Genomic DNA, 19,747 nt, shown 5'->3' with positions numbered 1-19,747 from the left:
AAAATGGCTACTTTCTTCAGTGAGGCTATTTTTTGTCCATATGCTGTGCCATTTTGCTGGTCTTGGGTGTGTTCTGTTTTCCAAAAACCAATCCAAATATACAGAGGTTTCGAACTTTTCTTTCATTCTTCTAATGAATTCATTATGAATGCCTTCGGTTCTCAGTCGACAAGGGTCGGCCAACTGCAAAAGTATGCATCATGTGCAAAGTTGTTTGTTTGCTAATTAGACCTTTTGTTTCTATAGATAACGAGATTTGCAAATTATTGAAATTGTACTTGAAAATCAGTGTAAGAAGAAAGCACATGGTAATCCACTGCACATTCTAAATCTCCCATTCCAGCATAACCACAATTCCTTGCGAGTCTACTGTGCATCCTAAATCTTCCATCCGCACATAACCACAATTCCTTGCGAGTCCATCGTGCATTCTAAATCTTTCATTCGCACATAACCATGATTCCTTGCATTTGGCAAGAATAAGTGATTGAATGCCCCTATAATGTAGTTTTTTGCCAATGAGAGAGCTGCCTCATCGGTTCACTTCAGGTTCACTCACTGTGACAGCAATAAAGAGGCCAATGGCCATGGACTGCCATTTAACAGGATTTAGGGCCTGTTTACATAGAGGTGGGGGACCCCAGGTAGGTGAGGTGACCCGCTTATGTGGGGTAACCCGGGCCTGTCTGTATAATCTCTCATTTTAATTTGATCACGTTTACATAATAAGTGGGGTGACCCCCTACAAGTTACCTCACCTATCTGGCGTGTCCAACCTCCATGTAAACAGGCCCTTATTAGATGCATATTGCTTGTAACAGAAAATGATTGCATGTCAATATCAATTCAATTCAGAGCTGATGGCAATTTCCTCAGTATGATAATTCATCAATGAACCGGATGTTGATCCTACTAGTTAAATGGCTCTGGCTTTAGTCTTTTTATGTCATAGTTATAACAGTGCTAAAACATTCCTATACAGGTTCCTAAATATCTGTCCAACATTTGGATGGAAAATACAGGTCATGCTTCTGGAATAGTTGGTTCTCTTCAGATAACAAAGTAAACCTCATAACATGAAATTTTTTGACTGATGTCCCCAAATGCCCTGAAAATTTTTGTATTTTTCTCAGTGCTAATGAGCAGATTTTTATAAAAATGCACATTTATAAACAGATCCTCTCACAAGTAAAAGAAATGGTCCTCAAAAAAAGTAAAAGAAAACGTTCTGATGAGTAAAATATGTGGACGTTTTATGTTTGAATTAAACATGTGTCATAATAATAACCCATCAACATAACCATAAAGGTTATCTTTAGTTAATAGTTATAAAATTGTATATATAGTTTTTTCTTATTTATTTTATTACATAGGTGTATTTTCGAAGCATATTGAATATCATGTATCTTTTAAGTTGTTTTAGAATAGTTAAATCTTAGGGAAAGTTCATTTAATATGACAAGGGGGGGGGATGAAGATATTGAGGGGGGGCTCCGAAAATTTTTAGACACCCGAAGGGGGGGCTGTGAAAAAATTGTTGCGCTAGGAGGGGGGGCTCCAAAAATTTGTATACTTCAAAACCAACACATGACATCATCATACAGATCGGATGGTTTTCAACTCAACAATTTAATGACCTGTGCAACTCAGCTATATCACGTGGTTTACAGATATAACAAATGTAGTCTCAGTAATTATTACACTCTTGTTCATCCCAAAAATGCTTTAGAAAATTGTATCACAACTGTATCTCAAGTTTGTCATAGTATAAACCATTGAAGACAATAACGGTAAATATATTTAGTATATACTAAAACAGTGGATAGTGATTTTCGCGCGCTCTGATTGGCTACTCAATCAGTGAATATCCTGCACTATTCACTGATTCACCTCCAGTTCCTCCGAGCGAGCAACGCCAAACTCGCGTAAGTTGCGAGCAAAATGCCTTCCCGGTTTGCTGCCGTAAACAAACAAAGAAATTTCACAACTAATCAAGCAAGCTGTTTCCGAAATACACGAAGACGGTGACGAAGTTCGGATTAGAAGTTTTAACAGGTAAAGCTTTGTCTTTTCGACACGAATTTATCGATAAAACCGGTGAAAAAGTTTTTGTTTACAAATGCAAATTAAGTTTAAATCTTGCCTACTTTATTTAGTTGAGTTGTTCATAAATAAGCTTAAAACTGAATTTAATAATCTTTTTTTATAGAATGATTTTAAATACAAAAAGAATTCACAACTCTTTTTGAAGAAATTTCCCCGCAAGAGCTAAACAAATGCCTTCAAAAGTTTTAATTGTCGGCAAGAAAAAGCGACGGCCGCAGCTGCCCGGTCATTAGGCGCCAAAATTGTAATCGTTGGCAACAGTATTTGAGTTAAAAATCGTCATTTTTGAGCTCAATTATCTCACGGTTTTAGTATATACTAAAACAATTATTCACCTCAGTGTCGGTGGCTAGTCGTGGATATTTACCTCACTGCTTCGCAGTTCGGTAAATATCCAGGACTAGCCACCTCCACTTCGGTGAATAATTGTTATTTAATACAGTCTAGCGATCTTTTTTCAGGGGAGCAAAGGAATTGAAGGAGGAGGGGGGGGGCTCTGAAATTTTTTCAACTACCAAGGAGGGGGCTCCTAAAAAATTAAACCGCTAGCGAGGGGGGCTGCTAAAATTTCAAGCTTCGAGTTTCAATATCTTCATCCCCCCCCCTTGTCATATTAAATGAACTTTCCCTTATTGGCCTATAGTATTATGTATATATATTTCTTATTAATAAGTAATTTAGTAGTGTCCCCGATTAGTAGGCCTGACGGCAAGGTAGAAGATTAGACACTTAAATAAAGTTGTTGATTGATTGATTGATTGGTTGTGGGCTTGGTAGCTCTGTACCCCCTTAGTTGGAAAAAATATACACTGCAACTCTAACTCTTTACTTTAACTTTGTCAACAGTAATCCTCAGAGGAATGAGGTTAGTGCTTTTTACTGCCGTAAGGAGTGATTTTGTTACAAATAGTTATGGTGAGTCTTGGGACTCATCTTGGGAAAAATCATGAGTCCCTGTCCATAACCAATAAGTCCCAGTTAAAAAAAAACAAGGAGTCCTAAACTGAAAATGCTTGGGCCTTTATCCAACCAGACAGTTAATCTGGAGACCGAGGCCAAAACTCTTTATTACAGTTAACTGAAATTAAAATATAGTCCTCCTATGTATGTAAAGCACAAAAAAGACCAAAATAAATATGCATTTTTAAGCAATATCCACAGAAATCATGTGAACAGGATATTCTTCCAAAAAATATTCAAATCGATCAATTGTTCTCTGTTTCCTTTTAAAATATCATTCTTAATTTAAATCCTGATAATTCACTTACTTTTGATTTCATTAGGTTGTATTTAACCTATCTGATGCATTAGCAAACAAAGAAGACAAAGATCAAGATGTCAAGGTTCCAAGGGATTACAAAATGGTTTTGTCCAAAGTTGAGCAGTCCATAGGAGTGTTTTCTGAAGGCTCACCAGGTATTTTAATGTTATATCTTCACAGAGAAAGAACCATAATTCCATAAAAAAGAATAATAACAATAATAATAAACAATAGTGAAAAAATGTTTTGATGGATGGATGAGATGGTTCTGCTTAAGAATACTCAACAGCACTGTGCATTCCTTGAATTTGATGTGTCTTAAGATCATCTCAAAGGTTTTTCCTTTTTCCTCAATTGTAGCTTCTGCAACTGAAGAGGAAGAAAAGGGTGATAGATGTGAGTTCTTCTTTATTAATCTGATAGTGGTTTGGAAGATGCTTTCAATTTCAATTTTGCATAAATTCCTTAGGGTTTTACTCATTTTCTGTCACTTTATTTGAGCATTCCACTGCTGATTTTGCTCCATTCTCAATTATGACTGATTTTATTATTCATTACTGTAGAGGGGTTAGAGGGGTATATTATTATACCACATGTACAAGTTAACACTAGTTGTACATAGTAACAAACTACTCTAATATTGACTAATATCATAATATTATCTTGTAGTATTCATAGCTAAGCTGAGTTTCTGTTTTCAGCTCAACTAACTATTGAAGGAGTCGTAGTTCAAAGAGCAGACTGTCGTCCAGTTCAACCAAATGCTGATTATTTATTACTTAAAAAGTAAGTAAAGCGACTATTAGCATTGCCTTTCTTTCTGCTCTCAGATAATTGAAGTGTGCGTGCAGGCATGGACAATACAGGAAGTGGCTACAAGTTGACATTTTTTGTTTACTTCTTTTCAATCACAAGGATGTAAAGACCAGGCTGATTATCTGATTTAAAGGCAATGGTGAAGAATACTTATGGTGATTATTTCATTGATATTCAAGACATCTCCTCTCCAACTAGAGAGGAGAAAAAAAAAGGGGAAAACAAGGGGGGAGGGTATGGGAGACAGGAGAAGAAAGGGCGGGAAGCAGGATCTCTAAGATGGTGGGAAGGGGTAGAGAAATTCAAAAAGGCAAGCTTTTGTTATTTGTTACTGCTTATCATCCAGTCAAAGAAACGAACCCAACAACGTTTCTTGACTTCCATTTAACATTCTCCGAGGCTTAAAGCAAAATTTTGTCTGCAAAAAAAGTCACAAAAGAAAAATTCGTACTCGGGATAAAAAAAAAAAACAGCATTACTTCTGGTGAAATTGCAAACCTTTCCAAGTCCCTTACATCATAGGTCATGAATGAGATGGAATGACACATGTGCAAATGTGTCGACTGTGTCAGTCATGTCAGTGTCTCCTCTGTCTCGCTAAAGGGTGGTAGTCAGGAGAGAAAGGGACAAAACAGTTCAGGAAGTGCGAGAAGCAGGAGGTTGTGACCACCCTGCCCCCTCTCCACCTCCCCCCACTAAAAACTGTGACAACAATTTTCTTTCAGAATTTCATTTGGGTTGCTTCATCTCCCTCCAAACTGGAAACTATGCCGGTTATGTTCATGAGATAAAAAGTATTTCTGAAACTAGTTCTTATTAAAAGAACTGCACTGAAAAGTTTCAAAATTGACAACTGTGCATAGTTTGTGACAAATTATTATAGTTTTTCCTTTGTATTGACAGGCAGACAATTTTAAAGTCAAGTATGTCTGGACGGAAAGCCAAGCAAGTTGATTGTGTGATTAAGTACAGGCCAGTGAGTGACCATGAGATGAATGTAAGTACTGTGCATGTGCACACAAAATTTTAGATTTTGCATTTTTAAATGGATTTCTTTAAGCACACACCTTGGTATAGAAAATAAGCTTGAAAACTCAGAAAGATTCATATGACCAAATTTCATATACACTTCACCTTTATTGCCATCATCATCTTATCATATTTAACACCTCTTTTATCCCTCAGGTTGCTGAAGTTCTCCTTTTCTTAGGGTGTTGAAATTCCTTTTAATCTTTAACGGTGCTGTCAACTCTCCCAAGTATTAAATCCGGGAGACTCCGGATTTTGGATCGTATCTCCCAGTCTCCAGATTAGAGTATGAAAATTCCCAGATAATCGCTGAAGTTTGCCATTTCTTTAGTAGACTTGACTTTTTGACAATGAAATTTCAGCTATTTTGTATTGTTGAAGCTATTTTAATGTTAACATTGAACATTTCCCCATAAGCTCCAGTATGCCCTTGTTACAATGATATAATGTGATTGGTGAAATTAAGTAAAACAATCAGGTCAAATGTTACGATGTTAACAATGTCTTTTTTGTGCGTCTTGTGTCATCACAAATTTGCACAAATGACATCATGTGCCGTGTACTATGACTTCATCTATCATCCTTTCCCCATCAATTCTCAATAATTATTTGAGGATGTATTGGTTTAATAGCCCTACTTTAAAGGCATCATTTTATTTTCAGATAAAACATGAAAAGAAAAAGAAAGAAGAAGGAAAGAGGGCCTGTGAAGATGAAGATGTCATTAAAGCTTTGCTGTTCATTGCATGCCTTTGAAAGGCATCAGTATTACAACTTAAAGGACCTTATTAGCATTACAAAACAACCAGTGGTAAGAATTGCTTATGAAATCCAGGATGTACAGCGAACAGGGTGGGTGAAGCTCCTTATAATGGCCTATACGGAGACGCTCCCCCCAAATGGGACATCTTTTTCAGGTGTCAGGTATATGAAGGGGTAGGGATTTCACTTGCTGAAGTAACTGAAGGGGTAGGGAAATCTGTCATTTTGATTTGTGTAATAAAGGCCCAAAAGGCCTCACACATGCATTTTATGGCTGTGAAAAATTCGAGAACACTTCCTGGTTTTGTCATTTATTAGTATTTTAAAGACAGTACATTTATAGCAGTTAAAAGAGATGCACTGTTCTAAACTAGGCGTGAGAAAGGGGTACCATTTGTCAGTAGAAGGTACTGTATTTATTCGAATAAGTGGCCAACCTCGAATTAGCGCCCACCCCGAATAAGCACCTATCCTAAAGGCAGAAGAAGTTAATAAGCACCCACCCCCACCCCACCCCCTTTTCACTCCCACCCCCCAAAAATTGAATAAGTACTAATAAGAGACTTCCCGAAGACGGAGTTTTCGTCAGAGTATGTACAGAAACCTTGATTTGTTACATCTTCCCTTTTTGTTATTACCACTTGTTTTGTTGCAAAATAAACATACTACACTTGCTGAAAATGTTGAATAAGCACCCACCTCGAATAAGCGCCCGCTCTTAAGGTCCAAAAATAAAATAAGTGCCCAGGACGGTTAATCAAATAAATACGGTATACGAAAGGGTACTTTTTCTGTCAAAAATGGTATGTAAAAGGGTAAAGGGTTGGACCCTCCCTGTATAAAACTTTCTTGAGTATCCCGCAGGGCATGTACAAGTTTTCTAAGATGTACTTGTTGACTAAGGGCAGAGGTTCGTCACCTCAGTCACAGGTTATGACTAAAGCACAGCTCCGTATGTGCAATGTTCAATGTTTAGAACCCAGTTAGATATCTCACCTTAGGAGTCCATAATTTTCCCAATTTTTTTTTCCTGGAACTTTTTGAAAAGGGCACATAAATCTTCAAGGTATTTTCTTATAAAAAGGTCGCGTTTAATAACCTCCTTGAAATACGGTTACACTAAGTAACCCCTGGAAGGAAGTCACACCATATTGATAATAACTAACAATAAAATAAGAGCTTCTTAAGAATTTAACTGTGCGTGACTTTAGAAGTATGCAGCTAAGTTCAATTTATTAATCATGTGAAATCACCAGTTCTGTGATTTAACCTGGCCTGACTTTTTCATACCTCTTTTATAACGTGCGTTTTTTAATTTTATTTTTTTGTTTGTTTCACATAGTAGAAGATTCCAATGTCAACAAAGAGTGTCTCAGTCATGAAGCCACAAACCAGAGACAACATGTGGAGAATAACACAGTACTTCAAGAGCAGAATAAACCTGCACAGGAAATAACAATTCAAGTGTATCCCAACAGCCAAGCTATTTCCTTGGTAACAACTAGCATTCTTTCTGCTGGTGTGACTTCCTTTCCAACTCAAGCTCCTACATTTTTAACAGAGGGTGATGCTGAAGCGAGTGAAACAAGCGAGCGAGTGAATCAAGTTGTTACAACAAGCTCAATGCTAAATCATGGAGATGGTGGTACTGCAGCTCTGGATGTGCTTACCTCCTCAGCAGATCTCACCAGAAATGTGATTTTGACAGATCAGCAACAGGTGTTGCTGAGTGGAATGCTGGTACCAGGAGTGACAGGAAACCAGGCAATTCACATCAACATGACGCGTGATGGAAGTAGTGGCATGGAGGTGGATGAAACATCACAAGATGAACAGGTATTTGAACTCTGTCCAGTCATAAGTAGGTCAAATACAATTTTCCAGATGCATAGAGTTAAGAATCTTTAAGACAGTAAGCGATGTTTCCGCAACATTAGGTTGGTCAGTTAGTATGCTGTATCTCCGAGGCATGCTTAATTTTCATCTAATCCACCCTCCAGCTGACTGGTAATAATAATAATAATAATAATAATAATAATAATAATAATAATAATAATAATAATAATAATAATAATAATATTTTTAGAGGGAGCCCAACTCGCCAAGGCAGTTTTCAGTGGGGCCCTCATGCATTAATCTAACTAATTAATTAATAATTACGAAAAAAGTAAGATATGTTTACAAGTAAAACAAATTTAAAAATTTAAAATCTTAAAATCGATTATACAAAAAATATCAAGGTTTAAAATTAGCTGAGATCTTTTAAAAAAGTTTTTAACTTGGATTTAAAAATAGATAAAATATTACACTCTTTTAAATCATTTGGAAGGCTGTTCCAGTCTTTCGCGGCGTGAAAAATAAAAGTTTGTTTACCCCAGTTTGTTCTGGGTAGGGGTAAGTGAATATCATTAGAGCGTCTTGTATTATATGAATGAACAGCTTGACTTTTAGTAAAATTAAAGTTGAAATCGGTTTCTCCAATAAGACACTTGTGGATTGCAATGCAGCAATGAAAAAAACCTTCTTGTTGACAGTGACTTCAAATCTAGACTTTTCAGTGCTTCAGTTGACGAGCTTCGGGGTGGTTGCCCCAGCATAACTTTAGCAGCTTTATTCTGTAGAATCTTTAATTCTGACATGATGGTGTCATTGTTCTTGTCCCCCCATATAACGTCTCCGTAATCAAAAAGAGGGAGGATTAGGGCATTGTACAAGGCAACTCTAGCTTGTAGTGGCAATAGATTCCTGATTCTCCTAATTAGGCCTATTCTCTGATTAATCTTCATGCTGATAGCATCGACATGATCTGCCCAGGACATAGACTGTTGAAGCGTTACGCCTAGGTATTTGAATGATTGTGTTCTTTCAATGCTAGTGCCCTCTACTTTAACCGAAATGCCTTGAATACGATTCAGTTTCTGAGGACTTCCAAAGATAACAAAATTACATTTGGATATATTTAGTGTCAGGAGATTTCTAGAGAACCACTCAGACACTGTCCCCAAGTCAGCATTGATGTGATGTTCAAGATCACTGACCCTTTTGGATGAGTAATAGAGTACAGTATCGTCCGCATAAAGAATAATATCGTTTGCCAGGTGACAGTCCGGAATATCATTCACGTAAATTAAAAACAATAAAGGTCCCAATATACTACCTTGGGGTACTCCAATAGGCATTTCGGTAGATGCAGAGTGAGCATCTCCAACTGATGTAATTTGAGATCTGTTTGTGAGGTACGATCTAAACCACTGGGTGGTAGAGGTGGTAAGACCGATGTTCGTCAATTTTTAAAAAATTTATTTTGTCTGTAAGTAAACTTTTTCCTTTAAAAATTTCATGGTCTCTTGAATCAAGGTTTTAACATATTAATCTGGAAGTTATGGGGTTTTAGAAATAACTATGTTGAGTTTCTGTTTATCCTTGTTGAATTATTGTAAAATGTTGAGTTCTGCTCCTAATTTGGTGCTGGTGAAACTCAAAATCTTCTTGTAATTAAAAGCAAATACCGGGGTAATTATGTTACAAAGAAATGAGAGTTTCTTGGTAGACCAGTGCATTGTACGTTTGATCTTTAGGACCTCTTGTGTTTTGTATGTTATTCATGAACAGTAGCTGAATGAGTTAACCATGTTAACCAATTTAATAGGCCGTCTTAGGGTGGGTATGCTTGTCCCTAGTTTGATTTTCAAAACCAGTTGTTTCATGCATTGAAGAGGAAGCCATGTCCCTGTTGGCATTGTACAATTTATTATTGTTTTTGCGCTTAAATTGTCTTCATCACTGCATGTTGCAATATTTCAACCCCTTGTGTTGTTTGTCGCCATTTCATTTGTCTCATGTCGCCATTTCAAGGCCATGTTGCTTGTCGGAATTTTACCTGGGAAGGGTTTCATTACAGGGCGCATTCCATTTAGGAAAAAAAACCCGGAAATTTCGGTGGGAGCAAAAGTGGAATTTCCGATTGGTAAAAAGTTGTTCCATTGGGTCGTAAAGCCCGGTACGTCGCAGTGCCCGACGGTGGACCTGGAACTGGTGCAAACTACAAGAAGCGTAAATGGAACACGACATTCCATTCGGAAATTCCAACCGGGGAAACGGGCCCACCTTTTTGAATTTTCCACTTTTTCTGGGAATTTTCCAGTGGGATGAACCGACGAAACGTGTTCCATTTACCGCTGAACCGGAAATTCCGGAAATTTTGACTAAATGGAAAGCGCCCAGAGTCTCTGGCCAGATCCTGGACAGAATTATGTCATTGGTATGGAATTTACCGGACCAAAATGCAAATGTCTCCCTATTGTAAAATCGCCCCAATGGCAGAGAGCAGGTGACAAGTCAGGCTGTATTCACAAGCTAGTCCAAGTTTTGTATTTTCTTCTTTGTAACTCATAAACAAGGTTCTCTGCAGACAAAATCAGATACAGTGTTTTACATGCAATATGGTGCAGTATTGCACATACAGTCACTGATGAAATATTGTTGTGGTAATTTGTACCTACAGGAGGACGAGGAACAGTGTAGTGATGGCAAACGTCATGTGTGCCCACACCCTGACTGTAATGTAGTGTGTTCCAAAGCATCTAAATTGAAGCTTCATATGCTAGTGCATACAGGGGAAAGACCCTTCAAGGTATCTAATACACACACTGTATGTATTTTGTAGCTTGTAGCTTGTAGCTTGTAGCTTTGTAGCTTCCCCCTGAATGGTTTTATCAAACCATATGGTTTTGTCATTGTTAGTGTCTTTTTCATCAAAGCACAAATAATTAAGCAGTTAACCATAGTTAACAACTGCATCGCTAAAATGGAGGTTGGGTGCCTGGAGTATCCAGGGGCTTCCGGCACTATTGGCAGCCAGCCCCTAGATTGAAATAATGTCCCCATGACTGGCACAACATCACAACCCAGCCATGAGCCCCCACACGAAAGGAAAGGAACAGGCATCCGTCACACTGAAAACATCAGTGGAGAAAAACCAACAAAGTCTAGGGGGAGTGGGGGGGGGGGGGAGAAAATGGCTGACAGAACCTAGCACAAAGGAAAACTGAACGTGCCAAAGAATCACATGATCGATGTAGCCAGCTACTAGGCATTAGCATGCCAAAGACCGCTGACCTTAGGCACTTAAGGCGCTCTTAGTTGTTAACTCCTTTAAATTGCATTTAAATGCAAGATGAGCACGGACTAGTTCCTTAGAATTAAGTGACCTGCACCCTGAGTCAAGCCATCTTTCTAGTATCAGAAAACAGCACAGCTAGAAAGAACTGCCCTGGAAAGAATGGTAGCTTTTTTTTTGAATGGTGACATATTTTAATAGTCAGAGATCCAGCCATTGGGGAAAACTCAAGGGGGGGGGGTGGTACTTCCTAGTAGTAGACTATAATGGGTATGTGCGCTGGTTGGGGTCGCATTTTCACAACTGGATTGACTATTATGGGGTTGCATAGAATGAGTTACTAGAATGCGGTCGGGATTTTGGGGGTCAGAAAATTAAGGTATGTAGGGATTAAAAATAGAAAGATTTTCACCATATCAAGTTTAACAAATCTGTCAGTTTATTTCAGAATGACCAAGTTAAAAGGCTTTATAAGGTAGATACATTATTAAACAGAAAGTGACTAAAATGGGATTGCTAAAATTACAGAATAGACTGTAAAGGAGTGGGGGTTCTGACATGCCAGCGGCACATACTCAGCAGAAATTCGCCTAAGTAACCCCCAGGGGAAAGGTGAAGAGAGGGGCTGCACTCATCAAGACCATGTGATAAGGGGGAGGGCAGTCTCCATTTTTTCCACACCCTGTTGGCCTCGTAATGTTTGACATATACACAGTGTAAGGGGGGTTTGGTCCTCCCCTAGATCTGCCACCGCTTCATAGGACTTCACCTGCAAAATCAAAGGTTCAAGCCATGTTGCACATCATAACGAATGGTCGCCCAGTTGGATTTCGCCATCAGATTAATGCCTTTTTTATTGATTTCAGTGTCCTCAAGAAGGGTGTGAATGGGCCTTCACAACGTCATACAAATTGAAGAGGCACGTTCGAGGCAACACTTGAGAGAAGCCATTTCTGGTAGGTTTTTTACATAGCCTTATTCGGGTTTAACAGACATGCCATGTTCAATTTTCAAGTACTAAGGGTAACTGTAGTATGTACTTGACCTCTGCTTCTGTTGTTGTGGACACATAGGTGGGAACCAAGGAAAAGAAAGGAAAGATTTAGTCTAGGCAAAGCCTAGCCTGTGCCAGGCTCTCAGATAGTTTGGATGTTGTAAAAATATAACAAGCCAAGCAAAAATATGACATGCGTGATCTGAGGAAGGAGGCAGTGGCCCTCTCTTTCTCCAACCCCAATGCAATTTTTACAGCTGCAAAACCTCACATTACTATCTTGGAGCATGGAACAGGATTCCTGAAGCCTGAGGAGTCAAGAGAGTTGATTATCTTTTAAAAGCCTGGATTTGATGCGTAGGATATAAAAATGTTGCAAATTGGATGACTGGTGGACTTTTTTTATTTAACAGTGCACCCATGAAGGATGTGGCAAGTGTTTCACCACCGCTTAACACTTGAAGACACATGTCAGAGCCCACTACAGAACAGACACCCACATGTGCAGGTACGAAGGCTGCGACAAGACATTTCCTACAGCACACAAGCTAAAAGTTCACAAAAGAAGACATCAAACAGAGAACAAGCCATATAAATGCGAAATGGAGGGGTGCGGTAAGGTGTTCTCTGCCAATGGGACTTTAACAGCCCATATGAAGATTCACAGTGGAGAGAGACCACATGCATGCCCTGTAGATGGATGTGAGAAAAGGTTTACAAAGGCATCGAAGTTAAAGCTGCATTTGAGGTCACATACGGGTGAAAGGCCATTTCACTGTGAAGTACAGGTATAACTATCATAATGTTTACAGTCGAACCTCTCTCTCACTGTGTCTCACTTCACTGCAGTGTATAAATGAGTGCTTACTGCAAACTGCTGGGTATAACCCTGCAATAGACTAGCTTTCTATCCAGTGGGGAGTGGTAATACCCCTATTATACTTGCCAAGTGTCACGCCTAAGACGTGATTGTCACCCCTGCGGATCAAAAACTTGGATCTCACGCCTACTCTCACCTGTGTTCCAATTTGTCACGCCTGGTGGAAAAGTTTGAGCCATTACAGCATTAACTGACACATTTGAAAAATATATTAATTATTTAAACAAACCAGAACCAAAGAGAGAAAGAAGAAGTCTATGTGGTTGATCGACTTTCTCCGAATTCTCTTTTTTTAGTAGGGAAGTCAATGTTCCTTTGTGTTCCCCTGTTCATGTTAGACGGAACTCTTAGTAACGTCTTCGGAAGTCTTCAGAACGTCTTCGGATATCTTCGGATATTATCAGACGCTACAAAAAATCTTGGCACTCTTAAGATAAAAAATGTCACGCCTATAAACGTAAAAAGTTGGCAGGTATACCCTATGTTCTTCCGTTATACACTCTGGCCTTATAGGCCTCTTTGGTTCAAGGTGCCCTTTAACCCTTTAAGTCCCAATATCCACATACAAATTCTCCAAAATGGTCTTCATACATTTCCTTAGAGAATGAGTTAAGAGAATTTGGTAAAAGATCAAGGTATTTTCTCTTTGGTGATCATTTTATTAATTCTCATAATCTAATCTCTTAACAATGTATGGATAGTGTTAGGAGAATATTGATGTTGGACACCATTGGCACTTAAAGGGTTAACCATTTTTATCCTACATGTATTTTAGATACCCTACTCCCCTAAATGTCTCTCTTTCCTGTCTGACAGTGATTGTTGTAGAGATTTGATTCATTTCACAGTGTCTTTTTTTGTTCAGGGGTGTGGCTGGTCTTTCACAAGTGCTTATAAACTTAAGCGGCATATGCGGAAACACACGGGAGAGAGACCATTTATGTGCCTCCATGAAGGCTGCCTTAAATCATTCACAAGATCAAGTCATTTAAAGACCCACATGCTTGTCCATACAGGAGAAAAACCTTATGTTTGCCCTGTGGACGGTAAGGTTGTTTTCCCAAATGAAGTTTATTATGCATGCCTGTTTTTGTTAATTATCACTTTAAAATTAAAAAAAGATGTGCAAAAACCTTCTCTTGGAAATTGTATGGGACAGAATTCTCTCCTCAAGCACTGGAGACAAAATTTTAATTTTCATTGAGAATTGATGTTATTCAGTCATTCATAGCCATGTACCGTACGCTGAGAAATCTCAATAACTTGATTTTTTTGCCAGAGGCTGAAATTCAGGTCTTGCAAAATTTGACTTTCCCATTCCTGCAAATTTGAGGTGCCCACTAAAACTGGATAGCTTTTAGACTGTTCACAATCCCCTACTTTTCCATAAAGATAGTCGTTATTGAGCACTTATCATTATGGGTCAGGGTGGCTAGCCTGGTGCCATGTAGCGAGGGGGTGGGTGTCAGAATTTATAGTAGTACAGCGTGCAAAGAAAATCATTTTTACAGCTTGCCCTTCGGGCAAGCTGAAGCTAGCAGTTACTAGCCCAAACGTCATTTCCGCTAGCCCCAAAAGCTTTTTGACGAGCAGAATTGATTTCACAGTTCTTCTGTTATTCGAATTCCTCAAAAAAACATCACTTGCCCGTCGGGCAAGTTAAAAACAGAATTAACTAGCCCGATAACAAAATCCACTAGCCCTGGGCTGTCGGACACTACTTTCTTTGCACGCTGTAGTATGAGGGAGGGAGGTGAGAAAAATAGAAATATTTTATTATGTTATTAATAAAATTTATTAATATTGTTCTCGCCTCTTCCCAACTATCCCCTACTCCCAAAGTAAATTTGAAACGGTACATTTGAAACTTGATCCTGACAATCTTACAGAAAAACAGGGGACTGTGAATAAATAGTCTGGATAATTAGCAAGGGACTATTCACATGATACCAGAATGACTTTCATTCTTGAACAAGTTCACCCCATCTTAAGATAATTTTTCTGTATTTGTTTACATTATGCCGAAACAACCTTTTGGTTCCCACACAAGTCATTCCGGTTTTCAATCAGAGTGAATGAAATTCTTGTTCTGGTATGAAATTTCATTCTGGTATCATGTAAACTGAAAACGAACTTCATTCTGGATTGTAAACAGTGTGTAAATCACAAATTGTGTAGTCTGGGGTAAGTGGCAAATGCGTATCTGATGTGGTGCAAAAACCATGCAAGCAAGAATTTATAAGCCAAACCAGTGACTTTTATTATGCGAATGCACTACGAACTTCATTCTGGAATGAAACTCATTCCTGAATGAAAGTCATTTTGGTAGGATATAAACAGCCCCTAAGATATCTGGGTTGAGTTTGTTGTTGGTTCTCTTCTCTTCTCCGAGAGGTTTTTCTCCGGGTACTCCGGTTTTCCCCTCTCCGCAAAAACCAACATTTCTAAATTCCAATTCGATCCGGAATGCTCGAGCGTTTAATACATGAGCCCCTGGCTCGGGAGATTGGGCAACCACTCCTCACGCTATCGAGCTGAAATAGAATTGATTTAATTTAATTTCAAATTTTTAATGTGCCTGTTTGTTTTTTTTAAGGTTGTAACAAGGCATTTACTGCAGGAAGTAGTCTTAATGTACACATGTGTAAACACACTGGTGAGAAACCATTCAAGTGTGATATTGATAGTTGTGCAAAGACCTACACCACTGCTGCTAACTTAAGGGCTCATCAGAAGCGACATGGAATGAAGGCCGTAGTGGGTAAGAACTTATACATGAAGTTGTGCCAATAAAGTTAATGCTCTCGCCTATAAAGAATGAAATCAACATTTGGACATTCAGTTACCGGTACTATTCATATGGATAAAAAGAGATTTTAAAGCATGGGCAAGTTAGGGTACTTTTGGTGCTCACCTTTTGATAGAAAAACTTGAATTGGTTAGGTTGCCCAGTGCATGATGATATACACTTTCCCTGCTGCCTGCAGAAATACCTTTTCTGTTACGCTTTGACCTTAACAAAGGCGTGAATAAAAAGCTTAAAGGAAAATGTAAAACAAATGGTAAGCGATATTCCATTTGGCAGCTGTAACCACGTGACCTCCCTTAAGTTTGTCATTGTTCTGTCTTTGTCCCCTACCTTTCCCCCTTGCTCTAAATGTCCTTTATTATACTGTGGTTACTTTTTCTGCCTTCCTATTTTCCCCTACAGTTGATTTCAATGATGCTTCCCAAGGTGACATGCCTGTAGAGCTTGGTGTAGTTAGCTGCGGGAGCAATGCTAGTGAAACAGAACCCGAAGTCATGTACACCACCATCAGTTCTTTCCACCCAAGCAATTTTAACCTTGATGATGCTGCACGTCTTTCAGCAGTTGGTATTCATATACCCCCTTCATTGCAGCCAAACACATTGTGTGCCCTGGTAACTTCCACAGGCAACCCACTTGTGTCTCCTTCGACTGAACTTGCACTGGAAACAGAAAAGAAACAGTCAGAAGATGGAGAAATGAAGGAAGCAAGTATATCAGGAATTCAAGTGCCAATCTCAGTTCAACAAGAGCAATTTGTTACCGAGGACCTAGAAAATAATACAAAACTTGATGTAACAGAGTTCGTCGTGAGAAGTACTAGCGATGACACAATTTCACCCGCCGCCCAGGTAAGGACAGAGGTGGTTGTAGTGGACGGAACCAAGCTCTCTGGAAACTTTGATTTGTGTATAACCAGCATGATGAGTCATATAACAAGTGAAGCGGGACAAGATGGAACTGGAGGAAACCCTGCCGTTAAAAGTGTTGTGTCATCAGGTCGGTCTCGTAAAAGATCCAGAACTCTTGACTTTCGAGATGTCCACCCTGAGGATCAGTTTGCGCCGCCTGCTGTTATATTTCAGGTTTGTTTGTAAGTTTCGTATGTTAAGCCATTCGCCCCTGAACCGCCCGTGTGTACCCGAGTCCCTTCTACAGCTTGTGACGTCATCAGGACAACTTTGTCATCTCACTTGTGCAGGGTGAAGAGATCTTCAAAACATACCAGAATGAGCAAGATCTAGTCAAGGAGGCCGGAGAAAAGGGCAAAAAAACACGTAACGTTAACCCGAAAATTCCTCTTGTTCCGCTACTCACCGACTTTTCCTTTCATCTAATCGCAAAATCCTAAACGCTTTCCTAAAATAAAAGCTTTTCCCACCAAAATGAAGCCTTCTAAAATGCCCAGTAAAAGGAAAAAAAAGTGGAGGAAGAAAAGCAAAAGAAGAGTGGAGGAGATAAATTTTGCTTCCTGGGCATACCTGAGCTTCAAAAGCTATTCTCTTGCATCTGGATCCTTGGCTTCTTGACGTAAGACATTTCATAAACCTTCATTTTGAGTTCCTGAGGTTACATAATTATTATGCCAAAAAAAAAGCGATTGTAATTTGACATCTGTTGGTTTGCAGGGTGAAGTCAAGTCCTCAGACACTGAAAATGAGGCTGAAGTCTTAGTGGCTCAAATCCAGCAGTCCCCTGAGGGAATTGCCACGGTCCATATTCCCAGGGATTCGTTTCAAATCAATTTACCCCACGGACAAGTAACTGATTCAACAACAGCTCATGTACCGGAAGTAGAACATGTGGATGTCAATACATGTGGTAACCTTGGTAACACCATTCACATTCCCTTAGAATCTAGTTCAACGCTACCCGATGCGTCTGCGCAAAGTGAAGTTATGGAAAAAGGAGGCTTATCTCCATATATGGACAATCAAAGCTCTTCAGAGCAAGACGAAGGGAACGGAGACACTTATCCAGAAAGCACAATTAATTTACAAGACCTCCGATAATATATACGTAATTCATAGCAACAACAGTTGTATATTGTAGATAATTTTTCTTTCTAGCTCGATTTAATAATTTATTTAGTAGTCTTATTTAAAGAGGTTCATTGTCGAAATTAGAAATAGCGTTGGAAAACGTCAAAAATTCATCACAAAGAATCTATTATCGACAATCAACTTTACAGGGCGTAGCGTAAGAGACAAGACGCTGGTCATCACCTAGCCTGCATAACAGGCTGGCAATCGCTTAGACAAAAAATATATGTATTAGAAATAGTTTTTCATTGACTCTGAAAATTGAGTGATGTCAGTCACAGAAAGTATAAGATGAAGTGCCGGTATACGGAATAATGATAATATTAAGTATCAAGTATTTCCTCACGTTATTGTCAAATTTCTAAGTCAGATCTTTTTTTTATGTTTTGGTTTTTTTTAAACAAAAAAATAAAGTTACCTGCAAATGACCAAAAAGCTTTTCGCGGCATTTCGCCTTATCATTCGGCTCAGAGCATTTGAGTCAGTGATATAATTTTGATGGAGAAAAACAAAGACTGCAACTATAAATAGACCTAATGAAGAGAGAACTGATAAACAGCCCTTAACACCTGTTCTTATATCCATCTACCAACATGGTGGCACTTTTTAGAGCTCCAGCTTTCCAGATCTGTCAATGCTGTGAGCTCTAGATGATCATATCTTTATAACGGGAAACTGTGAGAGATTAAAGTTGTAGATGAAGAAGACACATCTTAGCTAAGCCCCGTCTTATCTCAAGCGAAATGTGCAGTTTATACGGGACAGTTTCTGGGGTGTCATATACCCATATAGCATAAATACCGGAATATTCCTCCCCCTTCCTATGAACGAATTGCTTATTCTTCACTATGAACACTTGATTCACATTATTAGGTATTAATTAGCCTGATTGTAGGCACAAAAAGGGGAGGGGAGGGAGGAAAAAAGAGACAAGGGAGAGAGTCCCAGTTCCTTTGAAGGGTGGTCTCCCGATCGAGCAAAATCAAGCGAAGTTATAAACGAAAACGAAATGACCAGCTTGGGAGAAGAGTTTGTACCAGCCGGGCCTGATGCATGTGATCACATAAATCCGCTCCACTATTCTTGTGACCCCAGAAACTAATGACCCCATGCTATGATCAATGACCTCCTCAACATTGTTTTTCGCGGCATTTTCGTTGAACGCGAGCTTTTTATGTGTCAGTGTGATAGAAGTGATTTTTTTAACTGGCAATTTTAATCAAAAGTTTGCCTCAACTTGCTGCGCTTATCGAATGAATGATTATTTTGTCTACCACTTTTAACTTTAGTCGTGACGAACAATTCAGGCATAGGAGGAGGGAGGAATACTCCGGTATTTATGCTAACACTAGTTTTCCTTTTGACTTTCTTCGCTTTTATTGTCTACCGAGAAGTTTCGAAAGTTTGTATGTTTCTTTCCCGGTACTTTTAAATTTATTCAAGAGCTAGCTTGTGGTAATTCACACGGCAATAGATCTTTTTAAAAAATACCATGATACTGTTTGTTTTCCCTCCAAAATTTTGCATTAGCATTGTTTTCAATTTCTCTTGGGGCGAAAGGCCTATTGTCTACTCATTCACTTGCCAGTTTTGTTATCGATTTGTCAAGTTTTAATCAAATCGGCCTTTTTTTTTCTGAATGCGTCTGATTCAAGCGTTAGTCTAATTGTTCATTGATGAACTGATTACTGTTTTCCTCATTGTATTGTCAAGTCCCATGCTTATCCACCAGTACTGTTTGCAACGTTATGTAATTGAGCGAGTCGGCAAACTTTTTTCTTTGAATGTGACCAATCTATGCTCTGATTGCCCATTGTTGAACACAGAGTGCGTGCTTTTCTCACATACAGTTTCAACAAAAGATTTATTCAAAAACATTTCTCATGCTGGTTTGAATTTTAATCGAGCGACCGTATAAATGGAGACACC

The 19,747-nt window shown here is 38.8% G+C and overlaps 1 protein-coding gene and 1 pseudogene across 1 annotated transcript in view; both read left to right on the top strand.

The window, feature by feature from the left end:
* Nucleotides 1–983: 983 nt before the first annotated feature.
* Nucleotides 984–19,747, top strand: part of LOC140950646 (general transcription factor IIF subunit 2-like) — a 30,400-nt gene continuing 11,636 nt past the window's right edge. The window contains exons 1-3 of the mRNA XM_073399888.1: nt 984–1,062; nt 2,953–2,971; nt 3,390–3,522. Coding sequence (XP_073255989.1) covers nt 1,010–1,062; nt 2,953–2,971; nt 3,390–3,522 — 205 coding nt within the window. The 5' untranslated portion in view covers nt 984–1,009. The remainder of the gene's footprint in view (nt 1,063–2,952; nt 2,972–3,389; nt 3,523–19,747) is intronic.
* Nucleotides 4,047–18,216, top strand: LOC140950644 (uncharacterized; annotated as a pseudogene).

The sequence above is a fragment of the Porites lutea genome, chromosome 10 (genome assembly GCF_958299795.1).
Source record: "Porites lutea chromosome 10, jaPorLute2.1, whole genome shotgun sequence".
Lineage (NCBI taxonomy): Eukaryota > Metazoa > Cnidaria > Anthozoa > Scleractinia > Poritidae > Porites > Porites lutea.
The sequence above is the reverse complement of the archived record's forward strand: the minus strand, read 5'-3'. Positions and strand labels throughout refer to the sequence as shown.